The sequence below is a fragment of the Corythoichthys intestinalis genome, chromosome 22 (assembly GCF_030265065.1).
Source record: "Corythoichthys intestinalis isolate RoL2023-P3 chromosome 22, ASM3026506v1, whole genome shotgun sequence".
Taxonomy (NCBI): Eukaryota; Metazoa; Chordata; class Actinopteri; order Syngnathiformes; family Syngnathidae; genus Corythoichthys; species Corythoichthys intestinalis.
In genome coordinates, this window is record NC_080416.1 from 24,688,605 (window position 1) to 24,710,725 (window position 22,121).

At 37.9% G+C, this 22,121-nt stretch overlaps 2 protein-coding genes across 2 annotated transcripts; one reads left to right on the forward strand and one right to left on the reverse strand.

The window, feature by feature from the left end:
• The first annotated feature begins 933 nt into the window (after window positions 1–933).
• eif3i (eukaryotic translation initiation factor 3, subunit I) lies at window positions 934–8,800 on the forward strand. Its single transcript, XM_057827770.1, has 11 exons — window positions 934–1,077; window positions 1,319–1,411; window positions 2,181–2,268; window positions 2,351–2,416; window positions 2,483–2,632; window positions 4,022–4,149; window positions 4,236–4,346; window positions 4,535–4,624; window positions 8,281–8,354; window positions 8,416–8,508; window positions 8,584–8,800. The coding sequence occupies exons 1-11, from the start codon at window positions 1,075–1,077 to the stop codon at window positions 8,663–8,665; spliced, it is 978 nt and encodes a 325-aa protein (XP_057683753.1). The 5' UTR covers window positions 934–1,074; the 3' UTR covers window positions 8,666–8,800.
• Window positions 8,801–9,146: 346 nt separating this feature from the next.
• LOC130910443 (probable histone deacetylase 1-B) lies at window positions 9,147–22,105 on the reverse strand. Its single transcript, XM_057827767.1, has 12 exons — window positions 21,943–22,105; window positions 21,443–21,555; window positions 17,412–17,529; window positions 17,262–17,336; window positions 17,053–17,191; window positions 16,847–16,988; window positions 16,682–16,774; window positions 14,472–14,580; window positions 9,801–10,181; window positions 9,582–9,737; window positions 9,479–9,524; window positions 9,147–9,404 (listed from the first exon to the last, which is right to left on the reverse strand). Exons 1-12 carry the CDS (start codon window positions 21,989–21,991, stop codon window positions 9,377–9,379), a joined length of 1,449 nt encoding a protein of 482 aa, XP_057683750.1. The 5' UTR covers window positions 21,992–22,105; the 3' UTR covers window positions 9,147–9,376.
• Window positions 22,106–22,121: the final 16 nt, after the last annotated feature.

A 22,121-nucleotide genomic window follows, 5' to 3' on the forward strand; every position in this document is an offset into this window, starting at 1 on the left:
AATGAATTGTGTAATCATTATTATGCTGTTGTGCAACTCTCCAAATTATCAATGTTTCACCATGTATTATAGTATGTGATTACACTAAACATTTTAATCCTGTATTTAGTTCAATCAAATTTATGAAAACTCATTTTACCAAGATAAATATTTATATCATATAAATGTTAAATAGGAACGCGAGACGCCGAAGTCATCCGTATATTTATTATAAATGTTATGTTTTAGAATAATGTTATATAATGACTTCCAATTAAAGATTTAATGTTAAAATTTATATATATATATATATATATATATATATATATATATATATATATATATATATATATATATATATATATATATTGTATATTACATTTTATTACATTATAATAGTATATTATACATATATTATATTATTCTTGATATTATATTTTTATATGTGTTTTTCAAATCTATGTTTGTGTGGATTTTTTAGTTTTATTCCATCTTTCACATTTTTATTAAACATTTTGAGTTTTGAGTTTATTTTTTTAAGGTCCTGATATTGATTTTATATATCATCATTATAAATGATATAAAATAGATTTAGAGGCCTATTTTATCTTGCTAATAAATAATCAAAATTTGTAATTTCTATCATAAGTATTGTAAGTAATTAGAAAAAAATAATGTACACCATACAATGTACAATGTCTGTTTAAATGATTTTTTTTTTAAGTCAATCTTTCTTTTTTTTTTTTTAAACATTTTGAGTTTAAGTTTATTTATTTGGAAGATAGGGACATCACATATTAATGAACATATACATATAAATATGCAAGATTATAGCCAATGGCTAATTTCCACCTTTGAAAAATTTAAATGAGTTTTTAAATCTACACGGTCAAGAAAAATAATATATTTTATATGAGATTCCATTATACTCCAATAAGGTAGAGGGCGCACTCCCGTATTTCTCCATACGCCGTATATACGTCACTTCCTTTTCCGCCACGGCTTCGCCGACAGAAACACGAGTCTCAATTTTCCGGCTTTTTATTTGATCTTTTTTCCTGTCGTAAACCGAGTTTTAACACTCGGTTGGCAAATATGGTTAGTAAATGTTATTTGCTTGACGATATTAAACTCAGGTCTATCCTGAAAGGCTTAGCTTGACTGCAATCTTGAGCGCGGCTAACTTTAGCTCCAGTTTCGCGGCAGCTGGTATGATAATGGCTCGTTAGTAAGCAATAGAAGAAGAATCAACAAAGACCCGAAGTCGGAAAATATCACGCTAAAATCGATTTTATCAATGTTTATGAACACTGGAACGTGTGTTTTTTTTCCTCTACAGAAACCTATTCTACTTCAGGGCCACGAAAGGTCCATCACTCAGCTCAAGTACAACAGAGAAGGAGACCTCATCTTCTCCGTGGCTAAGGACACAGTGAGTTTCCCAACCATAAAACACATTAATAATCTGTCAAAATTCCCATCCGTTCTTTCATATTAGTTATTTTTTATAGGGTGCTATTTGTGTCCCCAGTTTAAATTAAGCTGTGTTTACACTCAAGTTGGACAAATACTTATTTTTGTGTGTATTGTCGTCTATGATAAATTCAAAGGTACAGACTCCTAAATTCTATTCTTAAAGTTTAATTTACTTCTGGTAATAGGTTGTCATGTAATTTTGAGGTCTCTAATGTGTTTAATACAAATTCAGTCTACAAAATAACTAATATAAGTAGAAAAAAGATTACAAAATATTTTTTGATTTAATTGTCCTGGAAAACTATCTTTAATCATGTATTGTTCTTAAATTTAAATATATTTAAAAAAAAAAAAAAGTTTTCTGTTCGTCCCAGTTTGTCTGTTTAGTTGTGTTGATGTCCCTTTAAAAGGAACCACGAACAGAATGGTTTGTATAGTATGTAGTATGAGTTATAATAATTTGATACTCAAACCCCTCTTAATATTTTTGTTTTCATAAAATTTGAAAAATAAGTTTAACTAGTAGGTCGTCATTGTTGTTGACGACGTAATGTGGTGACGTCACTGGGCAGCGTTGATGTACTTCCACAGTGTCACTCATTAGCTCCATAAACATGTCGCCCCTTTAAAAAAAAAAAAAAAAGACCTATTAACCATTTTTACATTACTAGCGCTGATACTTGTATCATGCCCATTTGTTTGCTTAAATGTATTCTTTTCTTTAGGTTGCAAATGTGTGGTACTCCGTCAACGGCGAGCGTCTGGGCACCTACAATGGACACACAGGAGCAGTGTGGTGTGTCGACTGCGACTGTATCCTTGAAATTCCAAATATACTGTTCTTTGAAAATAATTCACTCCCTGGTAGAAGCTTCCTTCACGCACCATTCCTCAGGGGACACCAAGAACGTATTGACCGGTTCGGCAGACAACAGCTGTAGGCTGTGGGACTGCGAGACAGGTAAGTTTTGTATCGTACTGAAACGTCACTTGCTCTGAAGAGGGTTGACGTGAATGTGATTCACAGGTAAACAGCTGGCCCTGGTCAACACAAACTCGGCGGTCAGGACGTGCGGCTTCGACTTCAGCGGCAATATCATTATGTTCTCCACCGACAAACAGATGGGCTACCAGTGCTTCCTCAACTTCTTTGACCTACGGGATCCACAGCAAATTGGTAATTAACTAGTTACATTTTAACCGCCATTCATAGACTTCATAACCTATTGACATGACACGGGAAATGGGGCCGATTCGTAGGGGGCTTATTTTCAAAAACTTCAAATTCAAATATTTACAAAACCAAAGCTGCTACCGACCTAAAACCAAAACAAGCACCTACCTTAGCCATATATGAATCTCCGTGAGCAGCGGCATAAAAAAAGTCAAAGTTGTTCCCTTATAAAATCCCGATTGTTTCTAAATAAGTATAACACAACTTAAAATGGCTATAAAAGTTTCAGATTTTATACTAGATGCACAAAAATCACCAAATGCAGAGATAATCACCTATATTTTCATGATCAATAGCAATATTTAACATAAGTTTTGGACGATAATAGCAACTTAATTTTTTTTTTTTTTTTTTTACTGCAAGTTTTCAACAGCTAATAAATCAATTTAACATTATAAACTTAATACTTGAGGAAAACATGCAGAATCAATTATAAATAATATGTAAATAAATAAATAAATTCTTTATACAATCACAATTTATTATAGAATAGAAGATCCCTTTATTATCATTATACCACTATACATTGTTAGCGAATGAGGCTAGCGGCCGGCATATGTAAACAGAGCTTTTCTGGCGAAAATTGTTGTGATTAAATGCTTAAATCCACAAATTCTTCTTAGATATGGACGTAAAACAGTCTCGAGTCTTGGTTAAAAGCAAAGAAACCGTGAGTTTAGCATTTATTTAACGTATATTGACGAAGTACAATGCTATTATGTTAGCGAATGAGGCTAGCAGCCACCTGTCATAAAAGGAGCTTTTCTGGCGAACATTCTTGTGAATAAATGCTTAAATCCCCGAATTCTTCATAGCTATGGACGTAAAACAGTTTTGATTCTTAGTTAAAAGCAAAGAAACCGTGCAGTTAGCGTTTATTTTACGTATATTGAAAATTGTAAAATGCTATTATGTTAGCGAATGAGGCTAGTGGCGCTTTTGTGGCGAAAACAGAGCTTTTGTGGCGAAAATTATTGTGAATAAATGCTTAAATACCTGAATTCTTTATAGATATGGAGGTAACACAGTCTCGATTCTTGGTTAAAATGGAATATTCGAACAAATCACTCCTGAGAACATCCTTCCTGTACAACTTTCGTAGTTAAATCCAATCGTAAGTAAATCCAAGCTTAAATCCGACATGAGCGTGTGCAGTTTCCGGCTATTACTAAATGAAGCTCGGCCCCCTCTGATAAGGCATCGCGCAAAGAATGACAAAGTGACACGTCAGTAGTGATGATGTCTATGCACCATTGTAGGGGAACATTTTCCCAATGGGTAAAAACACTCTTATTATTGCCTAATTTTAGATTTTGCGCTTATTTTGATTAGATGACAACCAGCCATACCTGACCATACCGTGCAACGACCACAAGATCACCAGTGCTGTGTGGGGGCCGCTGGGCGAGTTTGTCATCGCCGGCCACGAGAACGGCGAGATCAACCAGTTCGGCGCCAAGGTGGGTGGCTATCTATGTTAACTTTGACACGTGCCATAAGTTATTAGCACGCGCGCAGAAATAAGGGTTTCTTTGTCATCTTCAAGTCGGGGGATGTCCTGAAAACTATTAAGGAGCACAACAAGCAGATCAATGACATTCAGACGTCGGTGGACCTGACCATGGTCATCACTGCATCCAAAGACAACACTGCCAAGGTAACCAACTGTCATCGTACGTACACTTAGACAGTGGTGCCTTGACTTATGAGTGTCCCGACATTAAGGTCTTTTGAGCTATGACTACCATTAAACATGATTTTGCCTACTTTTGGTAGCATTGCAATAAGAGCAATGCTTAACGTTGTTTGTGTATTTTGACATTTGTCACTTTTGATGCTCCTCAGCTCTTTGACTCGTCTTCCTTGGACCACATCAAGACCTTCAGGACAGAGCGACCTGTCAATTCAGCCTCTATTTCGCCGATTATGGACCATGTGAGTGTGCCTTGTAGGGCTGCCGCGACGAATCGAGAAGTTACAGATTATCAAGTATCAACTATTTTGATCGTCAATTTAGTTTAGACATCGCAACATTGACACAAACGTAAATATCTTTTTTTTAATCTCATACTTTGTACAATGACAAAGGTTTTCTATTCTGAATTTATTTTAAGTAAATTAAACAGTCTTTTCCTTTCGGCTTTTCCCTTCAGGGAGTAAATAAATTGAGTAATAATTAACTTAATTGGATGTCCATTACTATCAAATTTTTTAACAGATTTAGCATATATTTTAGGTTTTAAAAAAAGACAAAAATTATCTCCTTTTTAGCTATGTTTAACAAAACCAGGAAACCCATGTTTTTTTTTTTCACAGTTCACTAACAACATGTATATAAAGCAATATGTATAACCTGTAAATTCTTTTAATTTTTGAATTTCTATTAATAAAACGAAAATACGATACGTATCCTGTAATATACCCAGAAATTTTTTAAAATTTTATATATGAACCAATTAGTCAACTAAAAATATATTTTAAAGAATGTTTAGAGTCTGAATTGATTTTTTTTTTTTTCTGGGGGAAGAAAAATTTTGAACAGGAGGGAAATAAATTAACCCCTAAACCCTAACTTAAGGTGAGGGCATGAGAGAGCATAATTAAAGACACCATGATTTTAACGAGATATTGTCACATACTTGTTTTGATCCAAAAACTCCATGTAGCATGTCTCACCAAGTGTCAAAACACAGCTGTGAACGTCCACAGCCGGACTTTTTGGGGATTTTATGGGTGAAACACGGTAATATAACATGGGTCGCAATGCAGAAATCGCAGACATGAAGGAGTGGTTGAGATTTTCTTTTTCAAATATTTCCCCTTTGAAACGTAGTTTTTTTCCAATTTTTCTTTGTTTGGATGGCTGAATTATTATCTAAAATATTGGGGAAAATGACAGTAACAAAAAAAAAAAAATACAATTAAGCGAGTTATGAGGTAGATATCCGTGACCTATTTACAGACACTATTATTTTCATTGTGACGTAAAGTTTAAAATTTGCGTTTAAATAAATTTATGAAGTCGTTTTTTTTTTTTTAACTAAATATTAGACATCAATTCTATTTTTTTATTTCTATCTCAATTCTAAGCTAAAAATGATACATTTTAGATACTATAATTTTTTTATGGCTGGGTTGAAACAAAAGCGGTTGCAGTGTCTGTAAACGTGGGTCTCCAGGGTAAAACGGACAAATTAAAAATAGTTCAGGGGTTTAATGCGGCATGAAACTGCTATGGCAGCATACAGATATATTGTTCTATCAAAACACAACAGTTCTTTTGGCTTAAAATACAGCAGTTTATTTTAAAGAGGGGCGTAAGAGCAGAAACTGCTTTTTCAGCCTTGTCTGTCTTTTCCGCCACAGAGAAAAAATGACCCTGTGCCTGACGTTTTACTATTGCTGGTATTGTTCCTTTACTTTTGTTGGGGGGGGGGGGGGGAGTTTACCATGTAACAAGGGTACTTAGAGCAAATATAGGTTGAAGGAAAATATCTTTTTATGTACAATATAAATGCGAATTCGGGGTAGCGATTTAATAGGTTTTTTTTGTCCCACTCCCTTCCAGGCATTTTTGTTTTGTTACTTGTAAACAGTTGAAAGCTGATGAACTTGTAAAAATGAATGCAACTCCCTGAAATGAAATGAATAATAAAAAAACATTTAAATATATAAGTTGAACAAAACTAACCACTATTACTAACCTGGAAGTTGAGTGCAAAATTTATTTTTTACTCACTCCTCCTTTCCCCCTATTTGTGCTTTCAGCCCCAAATACTAAGTAATAACTACACAAAGAAACAAACTTCTTTTCCTGCTCTCACAAACTTTTTAAACAAACTAGGGCTGCAGTTATAGATTATTTTAGTAGTCGATAATCGATGAACTAGTTCAGTGTTTTTCAACCTTTTCTGTGTCGCGGCACGTTTTTACATTTGAAAAAATCTCGCGGCACACCACAAACCAAAAATGTTCCAAAATTACTTTCTGTACAGTATATTTAATTATGAAATAATTTCTCAATATAAATATTGAGTAAGTATACATTTATACTTTCTCAGTGTGAAACTTGAGCCTGTATGGATGAACACAAAGCCGATATCCTTGCAGGAATCTTCGTCAACAGCTCTTAGTCTCTGTTTTTATTTTTTGTAGCAGTTAAGCTTGAAAAGCTCAGAATTGTCAGACGGGGGCCTTAGAAATGTCTAGTCGCAAGCATCTCACTGACAATGGTTTTGCAGGCAGGTAGTATTGCTTCTTTTTGGATTCAGCAACAGGTTTAGCATCAAGGTAACTGGCTTTGAGGGCTTTCTCATTTACCTTTGTAGTGTTTCTCAAAAAAGGTGCCTTTTTTTCTCTGTGTTTTCATGGAGGCAAACAAAATAGTCAATCGACTTGGTTTGAAACGAGAGCAAATGCAACTGCTCGTATCACGTTCAAGAACTGTTCGGATTTTTAGCCATCAGCTACGTTGCTGTCATCAACAATGTGTTGGAATAAAACACAGGGGGAGGATTGACTCTCAAATATGGATGAAATGGAAAGGACACTTCCGTGTATATTGACACTTGACGACTCTAATCAAATGCTGTACAGTAGACGTGCTGGGGTCCACATTTTTGCGGAGAGCAAGGTAGCTGATGGCTAAAATCTGAGCAGTTCTTGAATGCGACACGAGAAATGCATTGCTCATTTGCACACGACCGCAAGCTTCTACCTACTCCTTTCCTACTGCAACTTGTAACGCGTGGTAAGTAGGATGCGTGCATAAAAGTAACAAAAAGGGGAGAAGCTTCCACTTATGCACATTTATTCTCAAAAATATAATAATAAATCCATCTTGAACACTCGTCACCCGGGAGCTCAGCGGTTCGCACACAGGTGTTCGCAGAACTCCAACATAAAAGTAAGCAGCAACAGAAGAACAACATATTCAATGTAAATAAAGCAGCACCACCGCGTGGTGGATGTCGGGAGGAACACCATTTAAGGATTGACTGTGACAAACTCCGCCCAATGACGTAAAAAAAACAACAACAAACGCGATATTGGAGAACTTCTCGCGGCACACCTGACGACCTCTCATGGCACACCGGTTGAAAAACACTGAACTATTTAGTTTGAATAATCGAGTAATAGGATAAGAAACACAAAAAAAAGTACCTGAGCTTAGCCTCACACTTTTTTTAACTAAATATTAGACATCAATTAATGATTCTAAGCTAAAAATGATCATCAATTACCTTGTTTGTATGGCTGGGTTGAAAGAAAAGTGGTTGCGCGGTGTCTGTAAACAGGGGTCTCCAGGGTAAATTTAAAATAGTTCAGGGGCTTATGCGGCATGAAACTGCTATGGCAGCATATAGACATATTCTATCAAACACAAAAGTTCTTTTGGCTTAAAATACAGCAGTTTATTTTAAAGAGGAGTGCAAGAGCAAAAACTGCTTTTTCAGCCTTGCCTGTGTTTTCCGCTATGTATACAGTATATACTGTAAATATTCCGTTTCCTGTAATTAAACATAAAACTCAGCGATTACTTTATCAAAATAAATGCATGTCTCACTCACAGTAAGATTTAATCATGACAGGTGGTAATGGGCGGCGGTCAAGAAGCCATGGAGGTGACCACAACATCCACCAGGATCGGAAAGTTCGAGGCCAGGTGAGATGACAAAATCATTGCTTACTGTTTTTATTTTTAACTGAACGCACTTGCTTCTTAGATTCTTCCACGCTGCTTACGAAGAGGAGTTTGGCAGAGTCAAGGGACATTTCGGACCTATCAACTGCGTGTCGTTCCACCCGGACGGCAAGAGGTAAAGAAACCATTCACAAGGACTATTTAGTGCACGGTTTGTACTCATTTGTGCGTTTTTCTTTGCGTGTTCTAGTTACAGCAGCGGAGGAGAGGACGGCTACGTGAGAATTCACTACTTTGACCCACAGTACTTTGACTTTGAGCTGGAGGTGTAAAAAGCAAGCACACCGGCGGCCATTTTGAGACTCATCCAAATCTCCCAGCGAAGGTGCTCTCGGATTGTTTTTAAAAACATTTCTGCCGTGTTCGGCAACGTTTTGACCACACGCAACTAAACAGCTTCATCTTCATTTTGCGCATGTGTGATTTGTTCAAAATGAACCCAATGTGGTTTTTCTGGAGGGGTTTAATTACAAAGTCAAAAAGTTCTGGAAGCAATATCACATCACCTTTGTACACAACCACAAAATAAGCCAACGTGCCTCTTATATATATATAAAAAAAAAGGGCTTCATACTTGAGCACAATGAAACAAATATAGGATGCTTAAAAAAAATAACTTAGGAAATACGGCGTGCATTCAGTCTGGACATTATTGCAGGTAGGACGCTATAAACGAACTGGAACTGGAAGGGTTGGCAGCGAATGAACATTACTCGTTCATTCGCTGCCAACCCTCCCAGATCAAATAGATCGGACGTCTACCAAGGATAAAACATTTAGATTCACAGCAGGATGAATGGGATTGGACGCCTAACATCAAAAAGTCAATACTGATCAGGGTCGATGTTTCTTCACCTTGGACTACCAAGGATAAAACATTTAGATTCACAGCAGGATGAATGGGATTGGACGCCTAACATCAAAAAGTCAATACTGATCAGGGTCGATGTTTCTTCACCTTGGATAAAGCATGATGACTGGATTCAAGTAGTCTTCACCTCTTCTTTTGCTCTAAAAAGTCAAAACAAAAACTAGGTTAAATGTCGCTACGTCAATATAACTTTTTTTGTGAGTCAAATTCTTACACTGAAGTATCCATTTTTTCCTCTTCCTTTTCTTCATCTTTCACGTCTGCAAAACAGGGGAAAAAATAATTTCTTCCATAAAAACAAAAAAAAAAGGACCAACCTTTCTTTTCATCCCCGTCACGCTCTTCCTCCTTCTTCACCCTCTTGGCCTTCTTGTGATTGGCCGCGTTCCGCCGACCGCCACCCTGTCCTTCGGCTTCGTCCTCCGAGTCGGAGAACTCCTCGTCGCATGCTATCCTCTTGTCGTGCGCGCGGACTGAAGCGCAAACAAAAATGACATATTTCCACTAAAAAATACGTTAGAAAGCATCACACTCACTGGAAATGCGCTTGTTAGGGTCCTCGTCGTCTTCATCGCCGCTGTCCGGGTGCGGCGCGTCTTCTGGAATGGCTTGCATCTGAACGCCGGGCGCGTGCGGCAGCATCCGCAGGTTCTCGAATAGGCGCTGCTTGATCTTCTCCAGGTACTCGTCAGTGTTCTGGTTGGTCATGTTGGACGGGCTGATGTGCAGCTTGAAGTCCGGACCGAAGTACTCGAAGTAGTCGTTGTAGGGCAGCTCGTTGGGGATGGAGCAGTCCAGCGCCACCGCCGTCTCGAAGGTCCAGCAGCGCGCCACGTTGCGGATGGTGTAGCCGCCGCCACCGAGCATCAGCAGCGGCAGGTTGAAGCTCTTCATGTACTCTACGCACTTAGCGTGACCTTCGAATGATGAAAGAAATTTTTTTGTAAATCTTCACAGTACAACATGAGTCAGAGCAAGAATATGGTAAACAAGTGAATAAATACTATTTTATGTTACTAGATGCCCATTTAGCCCTCATTTACATTTCAAACTATGACTTTCTAAAAACATTTATAGTAGGGTTGTGTCAAAATATCCAAATGGTGATTCGTTGCACCCCAAGAGGTTATTGATTTGCTTATGCCAAGAATTGAAATATCGTTTTAAAAAGGTTTCAAATCTTCCACCATAATAGTGTTTCAGTTAAAGTGCCTGTGACACGAAAAAGCATGTTTATTTCATAATACACGCGGTATTTTATGCCCCTGAATGATATGGGCCGCTTGGATGTGTGTGGAAGCGATCGCTATTTTTATTTAGTTTTTTGAATCCCGCGCCATGAAAATGAGTGACTTCCGGCTTCGGTCTTGCATTGAGGAGGAGGGCGCTGTGACGTGTACGGTAGAAGACGTCCTCTTCACGCTACAGTGTATTGTGTATGAGGACGAAGGATTCAGCTGATTTTGCGGATTAATACGTTTATTTTTCGCATCACGCCAGCCAAACGGCTGCAGAAAAATCATTCTCGATGAGGGAGAGGCGTATGCGCCTTTTTGGAGTTTCAAAAGGTTCCCATTCACCATGGATATTTACTGTTGGACCATTGGACTTACGAGGAAGTGAGTAAACATCTTGTTTTGTATTATGTCAAATACAAATACAGCGATTACAAAGTAAACACTACAAACTTCCTTTAAATGAAGGACTACTTACGTTTGATCATTGATAGGCATGTAAAAAGCTCTCCTAATGCTCATTAGCAGCAGCACGTTAGCTGCACAACAACTCCAGCCACCCTCCTCCGGGGAACGAACTGTAAATTGCTCTCCACCGGGCGGTTTGCCGATCCGCGAAGACAATCGACAACCGGGTCGTCATGTCAAATAATCCAGGATAGTTATGTGTGATTTTCCGCTTCGAAGACTTTGAAACATTACTCGGTTCGGGTTAGCATGTCGGCTAGCTGTCACGCCTTCGGTTTGTTTACATTCTCTGAAGCCGGGGAAGGGAAAGGACATATGTCCGATTTTAGGTTTCATAAAATATCGTTCGGGAGGTGCGACAGTAAAGGTGAAGTCGACAGTTTTGACCATTATGGAGTAATTTTGCCATGTCGTCCTGAATAAGTGCATTTTTATTATTTCATATTCGATTCAGCACAAGACTGTTATTTGTCATGACCATGCCATTTATTTAGCAATTGGGGAAAATACTTGGATAAAAAGAATATCCTGTAAAAATATTGAAGAGACAGAAACAATGACATTTTGCCGCTCTCTTTGTCGCGTTTTCCTCGTTGTGAATAGTTCCCCCTCGACGGGCTGACTGGTCCTTCTCAAGCCATTTATATAGCTATTGGGGGAAAATACTTGGATAAAAAGAATATCCTGTAAAAATATTGGAATAGAGAGACTGAAATAATGACATTTTGCGGCTCTCTTCGTCGCGTTTTCCTCGTTCTGAATAATTCTCCCTCAATGGGCTGAACAGTAAAACCGATGAGCCCAGTCTACCGCTGACGTCATCCACCTGTTGGGGACGCTAAAACCCTATAATGGTAGGGGTGGCTAACCGGCAGATTAAAAGGCTAATTTCTCGTCATCTGTGCTTAGCTAAATTGTTGTATATAGTCGAATCGTCTCAAAATATGATTCTAATTCACATAATAATGCCATTTAAGACTTTTTTTCTCGTGTCATATGCTCTTTAACGCTATGGCTGCCATTGACGGCGCACGACGCTTAATCCATTAAGACCAGGAAGAGTGAATTAACATTCGTTGGTTCGTTCGAAACCAAAGCATATGCAGTCACTCTTTCCGATTTTCAGGGCATTTAAAGGTCGCTTCCTGTTGTGTTTGAGTCACTGCTTATTCATTCCAGGGTCAATTCCTGTTCTGTGACTTAACGCAGGTAATGACTGAAAAGTGGGAGGGGCCGGTTTGAAGTGGGAGGGGTTCATACGCTGCCACCCTCCCAACTAAATTGGATTGGACGTCTACTAGTGATAAACTGACAGCAGAAGGATGAAGATAGCTTGTTTTTCTCTTTATTACCGTAATTTTCGGACTATAAGCCACTACTTTTTTCCTTCATTTTGATAACTGTGGCTTATAGTCCAGTGCGGCTTATTTGTTTTTTTTTTTAGGTAACACTTTATTTGGCAGCAGTGTCATAAGACAGTCATAAGATCATCAAAATTATGACATGACACTATCATGGACGTTACTGAATGCTTATGTCATTAAGTGTCATTTGGCAAATTATGTCACTAACTCAATTTTGTCCATCTTGGATCTTTTGCATCCATTCAAAAGTGAGATCATTTGCCGGATAATACTTCATGACATCTGTTATAAGCATTCATGAATGCTCAGGACAGAGACATGTCATAATTATGATTGTGTAATGACAGTCTTATGGCACCACTGTCAAATAAAGTGTTAGCCAATACCATAACGAGCAATTGATGAAACAATTGGAACAGTAACTGAAGAAATATTTAGCACAGAACATTTTTGATTGTTATTTACATCTGTAGCGCTGCAATGCATGCTAAGAGGCATGTTGGATGACAACAGTCAACAGCAGGTGGCAGCAGAAGTTGACTGTCTCCCCCAGGGGAGCAGTGATGGTCAAATGAAGCTTCTTGAAGCAATAAAGCTTTGCACTAATTGGTTCAAATTTGAATGATGGTTCATTTGGTCTTATGACAGTCAGTCGTATGATGCCGCTGTCAAATAAGGTTGTATCGGTTAATATCTTTTGGCGTAAATATCCCATGATACAGTGAGGACAGCTGCGGCTTATATTCCAGTGCGGCTTGTCTACGAACAAATGCCGTTTTTGTGCCAAATTTGGTGGGCTGCGGCTTATAGTCAGGTGCGCCTTATAGTGCGAAAATTAGGGTAGTTGTTTTGTAGAATGACCAACGTATCAATAATCGTATCGCCATATCGTGAGATCGTTATTATCAGATACCAAGAGGTTCCCACCCCTAATGTATAAAGTTTTATATACACTTATTATACATTTATACGGCGGAAAACACTCAGGTGACAAGTTCCGCTCTGAGACCCCCAATTCGGTCAACTTTCAAAGTTATCCGATATGCATGTGTGATATATCATTGGAAAAGCTTAAAATCTAAATTTTCTGGGGGAAGAAACATTTTGAACAGGATGGCATTTAAAAAATGTAAACAGCAAAACCCTATCTGGAGATGAGAGCATGAAAAAGCAGAATTAAAGATGCCATGACTTTAGCGAGATATCGAGAACTTACTTGTTTTGATCCAGAAACTCCATGTAGCATGTACCACTGAGTGTCAAGACACAGCTGTGAATGGCCACAGCTGGAGTTTGGGGGGATTTTATGGGTGAAACATGGTAATGTAACAAGGGTCGCGATGCAGAAATCGCAGACATCAAGGAATGGTCGAGATTTTCTTTTTCATATATTTACCCTTTTAAACTTTTTTTTTCTTTCAATTTTTCTTTGTTTGGATCGATTATCATCTAACATATCGGAGAAAATGCGACAGTAAGAAAAAAAATACAATTAAGCGATAGTTATGAGGTAGATATCCATGACTTTTTTACAGACACCATTTTTGTCATTGTGACGTAATTTGTTTAAAAGTTTAAAATATGCCAGTGAATAGTTTTTTTGTTTTTTTTTTTTTAAACGAAATATTAGACATCAATTAATGATTCTACGCTAAAAATGACAGTCATTTTCATAATAAATATAATTAATTACCTTCGTTTTATGGCTGGGTTGAAACAAAAGCGGTTGCACGTCGTCTGTAAACGGGGGTTTCCAGGGTAAAACGGACAAATTAAAAATAGTTTGGGGGCTTAATGCGCCATGAATCTGCTATGGCAGCATATAGACATTGTTCTATCAAACACAACAGTTCCTTTGGCTTAAATTACAGAAGTTGCTTTTAAAGAGGAGTGCAAGGACAGAAACTGCTTTTTCAGTCTAGTCTGTGTTTTCCGCCATATAAATAAATGTGTTAAAATAGGGGGGGAGTGACACTACTTTGGTTTTTTTCACTTCACACAGTCGTTTCTGGTCCCCATTAAAAGCAATAAGTGAGGGGTAACTTGATCCATTTTGTTGACTGGAGAAACTTTTAGTACTGTATTTTTCAGAGCATAACTCAAAAATATAACAAGGTTTCTAGTTCTTGCTTCTTTGTACCTTTAATGGTGAGGTTGAAGCAGCCCAGTCGGTCTCCCGACAGCGAATCGGCACCACACTGCAGAACCACTGCACTCGGCTGGTACATCTCCATGACTTTGGCCATGATCTGACGAAGACACAATAAGCAATTCTTTACATCACATATATTATACATACTGTTACATAAAACTTATTAGTCTTGGTAACTAAGGATTTGAAGTAGTCCTTAACTCTTTCAGAGTGAGTGGTCACTACAGTCATGAGCCTAACTCATTCACTGACAGCCCAGGTCACAGAGTATGTCTTGTCGTAGCTAGTAAAAGAGGGATATTAATATTGAAAACACCTAAGGGCGGAAATAGATGTCAATGTATTTCAACCGGGAGGGGCTGGAAGCGATCAGTCCATCCCAGTTAAAATGAATTGGATGTCTATTGCTGCCAATGGCAGCCAGGAGTTAAATGAGGTCACAAGACATTAAAAGCATAAAACAAATAAAATGTATTTCTTCATCCTTTTTATTTATTATAATTAGTTTTACTTTTATTACATTTTATTTATTTTTTTATCGTAGTGGGGTTTTTTTTAATTTGTGGTATTTTTTAAAGTACTATTCATTACTTTAGTAAAATGGATCCTTCAATAGAGTAACGCACGAATGCTATTTTTAGACCGTGATGTCGCCATCGTAACACTGAAGTGGGACATTATCGACATGCCCTCGCATACAAACCATGTTATTTCTGCTCGTTTCCTCCGGTAATCTTTCAAAAAAGACCAAGCCTATCAAACACTGCTGCTATGGAATGTGTAGAAATGACTCCAGACATTACGACATACGAAGGATGTGTTATTCACATGTTTCCCGAAACCAAAAACTCGGAGGAAAAAATGTGAAAAATGGATCAACTTGCGTTGACTTCCAAAAGACCAGTTTAACGCCAGCAAGGTGAAGCCATTCACATTTAATATGCAGTAAACATTTTATTGGGGGCCATGGTCCTTTAGAGGACGAAGAAGTAAGCCATTTTGATATTTTTACTTTATTTTTTAGCGAGGTGTTTTGCCGTGCTGCTTCAGTCTGACAATGAATGACCTGGAAAAAAAAAAATGAAAATGGTAACTGGCTGCCACTGTTACCTTTTCTGTTGTAAAAAAAACTTTAGTAAGGTGAAAGTGTAAATAAATTATAGAATTTAGATTAGTTATTGTTAAAAAAATTAAAAGTGTTCTCTTTAACTGAACATTTGTACGTTCTTCCACATCTTTACCAGTGAATTTGGCACCAGGGACATCATTTTGGGACAGAATTGGTAGGGTTAGCTCAGTAAACATCTTGTTCGTACACTATTTACATTCATTTACTATTGGGGACAAACAGGAGGTTGGCCCGCCTAGCCACAATTGCTAACGTCATGAATATTAATAAGCAAAAGTGACGTGTTACTTGCGGTACGCCATTGATTTATTCATTTTACTAAATTAATTTTACTAAATGCATTTATTGATAATTATATACAGTATTCTCCACACTATAAGTCGCACCTAAAAGCCTTCAATTTTTTCAAAAGCAGATGGTGCACCTTATCCAATGAGTCTTAAATATGGATCAATATTGATTAATCATGGCATGACAGTCCCTTTAACGCAGCACCATCTAGTGTATGTATAACACAACCCCAACCACGACTATTACTACTGCACCTTATAATGCAGTAAGGTTCCCTATATAGGAAAACAGTTTTGAAATAGGCCATTCATTGAAGGTGTGCCTTATAGTGCAGATAATACAGAACTTTTTTTTATTGCTCATCACAAAATACATGCAGACAACACAAATACTACAACTGGATGCCAAATGGGGGCCAGAAAGTTTTGTCCCGTGGGCAACAAGTTTGACACCACTGTCCTATATGAATGTAATAGAAATATTATGAAAAAAAAATCATAATTCGTGTATGAAAGGATAAGGCAACTTATTATTTTAAGTATTTCTAACTTTAACTTGATTACGGTAAATAAATTGATTACGTTTGCAGGCCATTTTACTCGCTGGCTGCCATTGACGGCGCTAGACGTCCAATCCATTCTGAAAGGGGGCCTTCTCCCAGTCAAAATAGATTGGACGTCAAGCGTCATCAATGACACTCAAACATGAGCATTCACAGCCAGTCTTCCCATTTTAAATAAATAGGACATTTTTTACAAGTCTTAATAGAAGCACTCACAGGTTTAAAGATGGCTTCATAAGACTCATCATCGATCCCGTCTCTCAGCGGATAGTTGACGGCATAGTACTTTCCTTTCCCTGCGCCGATGTCCTACAAATGAAAACATCGTTACCGTTTTGGGAAATGTCGCAGAGAGAGGACAAGATTTGCAAATGAACTCACTCTCAGATCTCCAGTACCGGGAAAGTACTCTCCATACTTGTGGAAGGACACGGTCATGACGCGGTCGGTGGTGTAGAAGGCCTCCTCCACGCCGTCGCCGTGGTGGATGTCGATGTCGATGTACAGCACGCGCTGGTGGTACCTGGACCCGCAATGCAATGAGATAGCAGACATAGAAAAGCATTGTAGTAATAAGCTAGGCTTACTTGAGCAGCTCTAGGATGGCGAGAACGATGTCGTTGACATAGCAGAAACCGGACGCCTCCGACTTTTTGGCATGGTGGAGTCCTCCCGCCCAGTTGACGGCGATGTCGGTCTGCTGCTTGTTGAGCTTCACGGCGCCAGCTAAAACCATTTTTTTTCAAGATTAAAAAGAGTCTCGAAAAGCTCATTAAGGGATGTTGGATAAACGTACCCACTGAACCGCCGGTGGACAGCTGGCAGAACTCGAAAAGGCCGTCAAAAACGGGACAGTCTTCTCCCACGTTGACTGTTTAAGAACAATGCAAGTGATTTCTAATGTGCACATAGGATTTAATCGAATCAAATTAAATAAAAATCTGACATCTTTGCATCTGTTTGCTGTATTCTGACATGTTGTCCGGTCGGATGGACCTGAGGAACTTGATGTAGTCGTCACTGTGGTACTTGGTCATCTCTTCGCCACTGGCTTTGTGTGGTCTCTGAAGACATAAAAGGTCACGTTATATGTATGAGCTCAATCAAATCTACTTTTCAAAATTAATTTGTGCGAAAATTAAGATTTGTTTGAAAATTTAATTTGTTAACATTTTAGAAATCATTGATCCAAATTTAGCCAAATATTTCTATTTTAAAAGACATGTAAGATATTTTAATTTCAAATTAATTAGCGCCAGTGTGGTTTTCGTCAACAATGACGAAAACAAAAATATTTTGCCGACGAACAATTTTTTTCGTGACAATGATGAGCTAAAAACGTGGCTTCAAAGACTGGAACATAACGAGACGAATGCCAGTTTTTGTCTGACGAGACGACAACGAGACAAAAATGCAACATCGTTTCAGTCATATGTTCACAACGCGTGACATTTTCATATTATACATGGAGTACGTCAGCTTGCATCGGAGCAGTGTTTGGGGTAGTGTCACTAGTGTCGTGAGATGTGCTGCCCCTCTCCCTCCTCACCTAGCTCTTCAGCTAGGCTGCTCTCCATCTTGCTTGTTTTGAAACACAGAAAGAAAGAATATGCAAGGCTGCTTTAGCCTTTAAAAGGTCTGTGCTGAGTGCTCATCAGACGACAAATGTAACTCCTAGCATTAGCTTTAGAATGTTTATTAGATGCTCTTTATAGTTGCCTATTGGAGGCTAATTGCTCTGGGAAGACTAAGTATAGCCACAAAAAAAACTTATCTGTGTTAAACTCTCAGACAACTTAAATGAATTAAATTAAAAGGGCTAACACAATATGACACAAATATGTGCCATTTTGATATCTTTACCGTGAAATGCTAAGAAAATACATTCAAAAATGCATACTTCAATAAACATCACCTAAGATAAAATGTCCTAACATTTTACATATTTAATTTAAAAGTAGCATACTGTTAAAATACAAAATAAAATACAGTGATCCCTCGTTTTTCGCGGTTAATGGGGACCAGAACCCGCCACGATAAGTTAAAAACTGCAAAGTAGTGTGCCCCGCCCCCCATTTTTTTGTGTATGAGTGTGTTTAACCCTTAGATGCACAGGTTAGAGGACCCTTCACTCTTCCATAAGTGGGTCAAAAATGACCCATATTAGAACCAATGTTTTTCTATCCCAATTTGGTGAAGAATAAGCACTTGTATTTTAATTAGTATGATATTTAGGGCCACATGCCCCGATTGATTTCATGCTTGAAATATCTTTATGGTTCAATTAACATTTTTTGGGGGGAAAAAAAAGCAGAATAGCAACAGACTTCATCCTTCCTTGTATTTTATCATCAATGATGAAGAGCTCCCGTGCATCTTTTTGGTGAGACAGCGGTGGTATGCCCTCGTGGAGTCACTGACCGATTTCTGAGGATATTTTGGCTCTGTGTTCTGCCTGGGTGGGAGGTATTTCTCTCTAGTAAGAGCCCTACCAACTCATTCTGTTGGCCATGATTTGGACACTTTCTTCTTCAGAGGACACATAAGTGGAATCTTCTGAGTCAAATTGATCCTGTTCAGTTGGATTTCCAGGTGGACAACTGCCACTGCCACCTGGACAATAGTCTGGGTCCTCATCATCAGAAATTTGGGACACTTGAGTCCAACCCCATCACTGCCTCTCCATCATCCAACATCTGTAGGACCATTTAAGCTGTAAATTTAGCACAAATCCGATTTTTTCGTGTTTTTCAGACTCGATGAATGGGAAAAGTTGCATAAAACTGGACCATTTTCAAATTCGATCCAGGTCACTTTCGTATGTGGTTACAATCCCATCTGGGCCAAATTTTCCAGAATGTGGATGCAGTCCGAACTGTCAAGTTGTCCAAATTGGAATTCATGCAGCAATTAACATCAGCAAAGAGCGAGAGAGACAGGGTGCTACAGTAGCGGTGCAGCTGTGCATTAACGTTAGCGCCAAGCTTGAACGCGGCTTTTGGGGAAGGAGCGGGCTTGACAACAGTCATAAAAAAAATTAAATGGGTTGAGAATAAGCCTGACAATGCTCGGTTTTCTCTCTGCTCCAATGCTCCTGCGCATGCGGGCGACTTTGCTTAGCGTATCTCGGACTGCGAATTAGAGCGCATGTGTGATACTTGAACAGGCTCATGGACAAAGGCAGTCTGAACGGGTATGCCAAAAAAAAAAAAAAAAAAAAAGGAAAAGACAAAAAATCGGAATTGTGCATTAGGACCTGCGGTATGAACCTAGCCTTAGTTAGCTAGCTAGTTATGAAGCAGTTTAATTTGTTGATAAATAATAATAAAGAGTCATGAAAGACACACACACAAAATACTATATGGACATAATACTTACAGTACACGTATCAGCTCTTGCTGTGTAAAATAATTTTCTTAAGGGATGTTACTTTTAACATACCTAATCTGTGTGGTCCACGGTAAATCTATTCCTGACAGCCAAAGTTCATAATGAAAGATTCCCATTGGATTCCATAGAAAATGCATGTGGGTCATTTTTGACCCACTTGTGGAAGCTTAGGGTAGTAATACAAAAATGACAATTTCTTCAAATGTATAAAAAGTTCATCAAAAATTTGAATGGCGTTATATCAAAAAATTGTTTTTTGAGGAATACCTGGAATTTGAATTGATAACAATTTTTCACTCCGAAGATATTTAAAGAAAACAACCTCACCGGGTCATTTATGACCCACTTATGCATCTAAGGGTTTATACATTCATTCAGATTTAGCATTGGAAATAGATACATATAAGACATGTTTTTTTTCCCTAAGTATAATTAAAAAAACAAAAACATTTGTTTATACAGTATATATTTTAATAAATGTTTTTTAATCACCTCAAATGTAATAATTATGATAAATTTGAAACATGTTACTGTCCCACCGAATTACTTTTAAACAATAGAGTAGAAAAATGCTTGTCTTTATAAAATGCTTCATTGAGTGAGTCCACTCAAATCCGCTCAAGCTGCTCACTTACACACAATGAGTTGGCACATTACCTGTTTAACAAGCTAAACGATGACTGACGCATGCGGCACTTTGAAAATTCAGCTTCTACGCATCTCTGGCAAGATCAGTCTTAAAGTCTGTCAATCATCGTTAACTTTATTAATAGGGTCGTCAAAATTATCGCGTTAACGGGCGGTAATTATTTTTTTTAATTAATCATGTTAAAATATTTGATGCAATTATATCATAATTATGACATGACACTGTCATGAGCATTAACGAATGCTTATGATAGATGTCATTTAGTGTCATCGAGCAAATGATCTCACTTTTGAATGGATGTAAAAGATCCAACCTGGACTTTAATGGTGTTTGTGACAAAATTTGCCGGATGACACTTAAGGACATCTGTCATAAGCATTCATTCATGCCCATAACCATTACAGTGTCATGTCATAACTATGACGGTCTTATGACAGTCTTATGACACCTTTTTCAAATAAAGTGTTACCTATACCTGGTCTATAAGTCGCAGGATTCAAATTGAGGGGAAAAAAGTAGCAGCTTATCGTCCGAAAATTACGGTAATCACATTTCTATATATATATATATATATATATTTTGAACATTTGAATCAACATTGGATTAATCAATAAACTGATACAAAACTCCAATGGGGTAAAACCCTTGTGGTATTTTACATATAATGTTCCATTTTAATCATTAATCAAATTATCTATTGTAGTTTGATAATGTTTTTGTTTTTACTTGAAACTTTTACCTCAACAAACCAGTTAATTTTGACAATCTCATTTTGTATTCAACCGAAGAAATATTTTTTCAAAATCAGTTTCATATGAACACAACTTCAGAAATGTTTTTTTTTTTAGATTTATAATTTTCAAATAAAAATGGACTTTTAAAAAAATGTCAAAGATCCAAACAAACTCCAACGACATTAATTATTTCAGGTTACTCACGTAAATCTCCATCTTTCTGTATAGGCCATAGTTGAGGAGCAGGTTATGAGTCATGCGGATTCTATGGGGCTTCATCGGGTGGCCTTGGCCATAGTAGTAGTTCCCAACGTCACCTAAAACCAAAAAATAGACCCCAAAATGACCACTTTTGCACTTGGACAGTCACAAATAAAATCTTGATTAGCAAGGAGCTTAAGCAGCAATTGATTTAAGTGGGACTTTCGTCAAACTCACATTATTCACCTCGAACATATCAAACAACCGCTTCTAATGAGTTATAATTCCTGTTTATAATTTGCCGTAAAATATGTGCATTCATACGAGAAGCTATGCTATTTTAGCACACGCTAGTTAGCCGCAGGTTGCGAAGCCGGCTAGCTTGACCGACCGGCGTCGCACTTTGAGGAGGTAAACGCGTACGTTTGCAAGCGTCCACAGCCCGCCAAAACCTCCGTGAAAGGCATTTACAAACGCGAAGATGCAGGAGTTTTGGTATTTACCGTCGTAATAATAGCAAACTTTCTTCTTTGTTCCTTGTGTCAGCGCCATTTTCCACTTAATTAAGCCACTTCTTCTTTATTTGGGCTCGCACCGGTTCCCGTGCTTGCTGGTGTGGGTGGTCCCGAGCCAAAGGCGGAGATTGCTAGCACCGCCCGGTTGGGAGGCGCCAGTGAACACA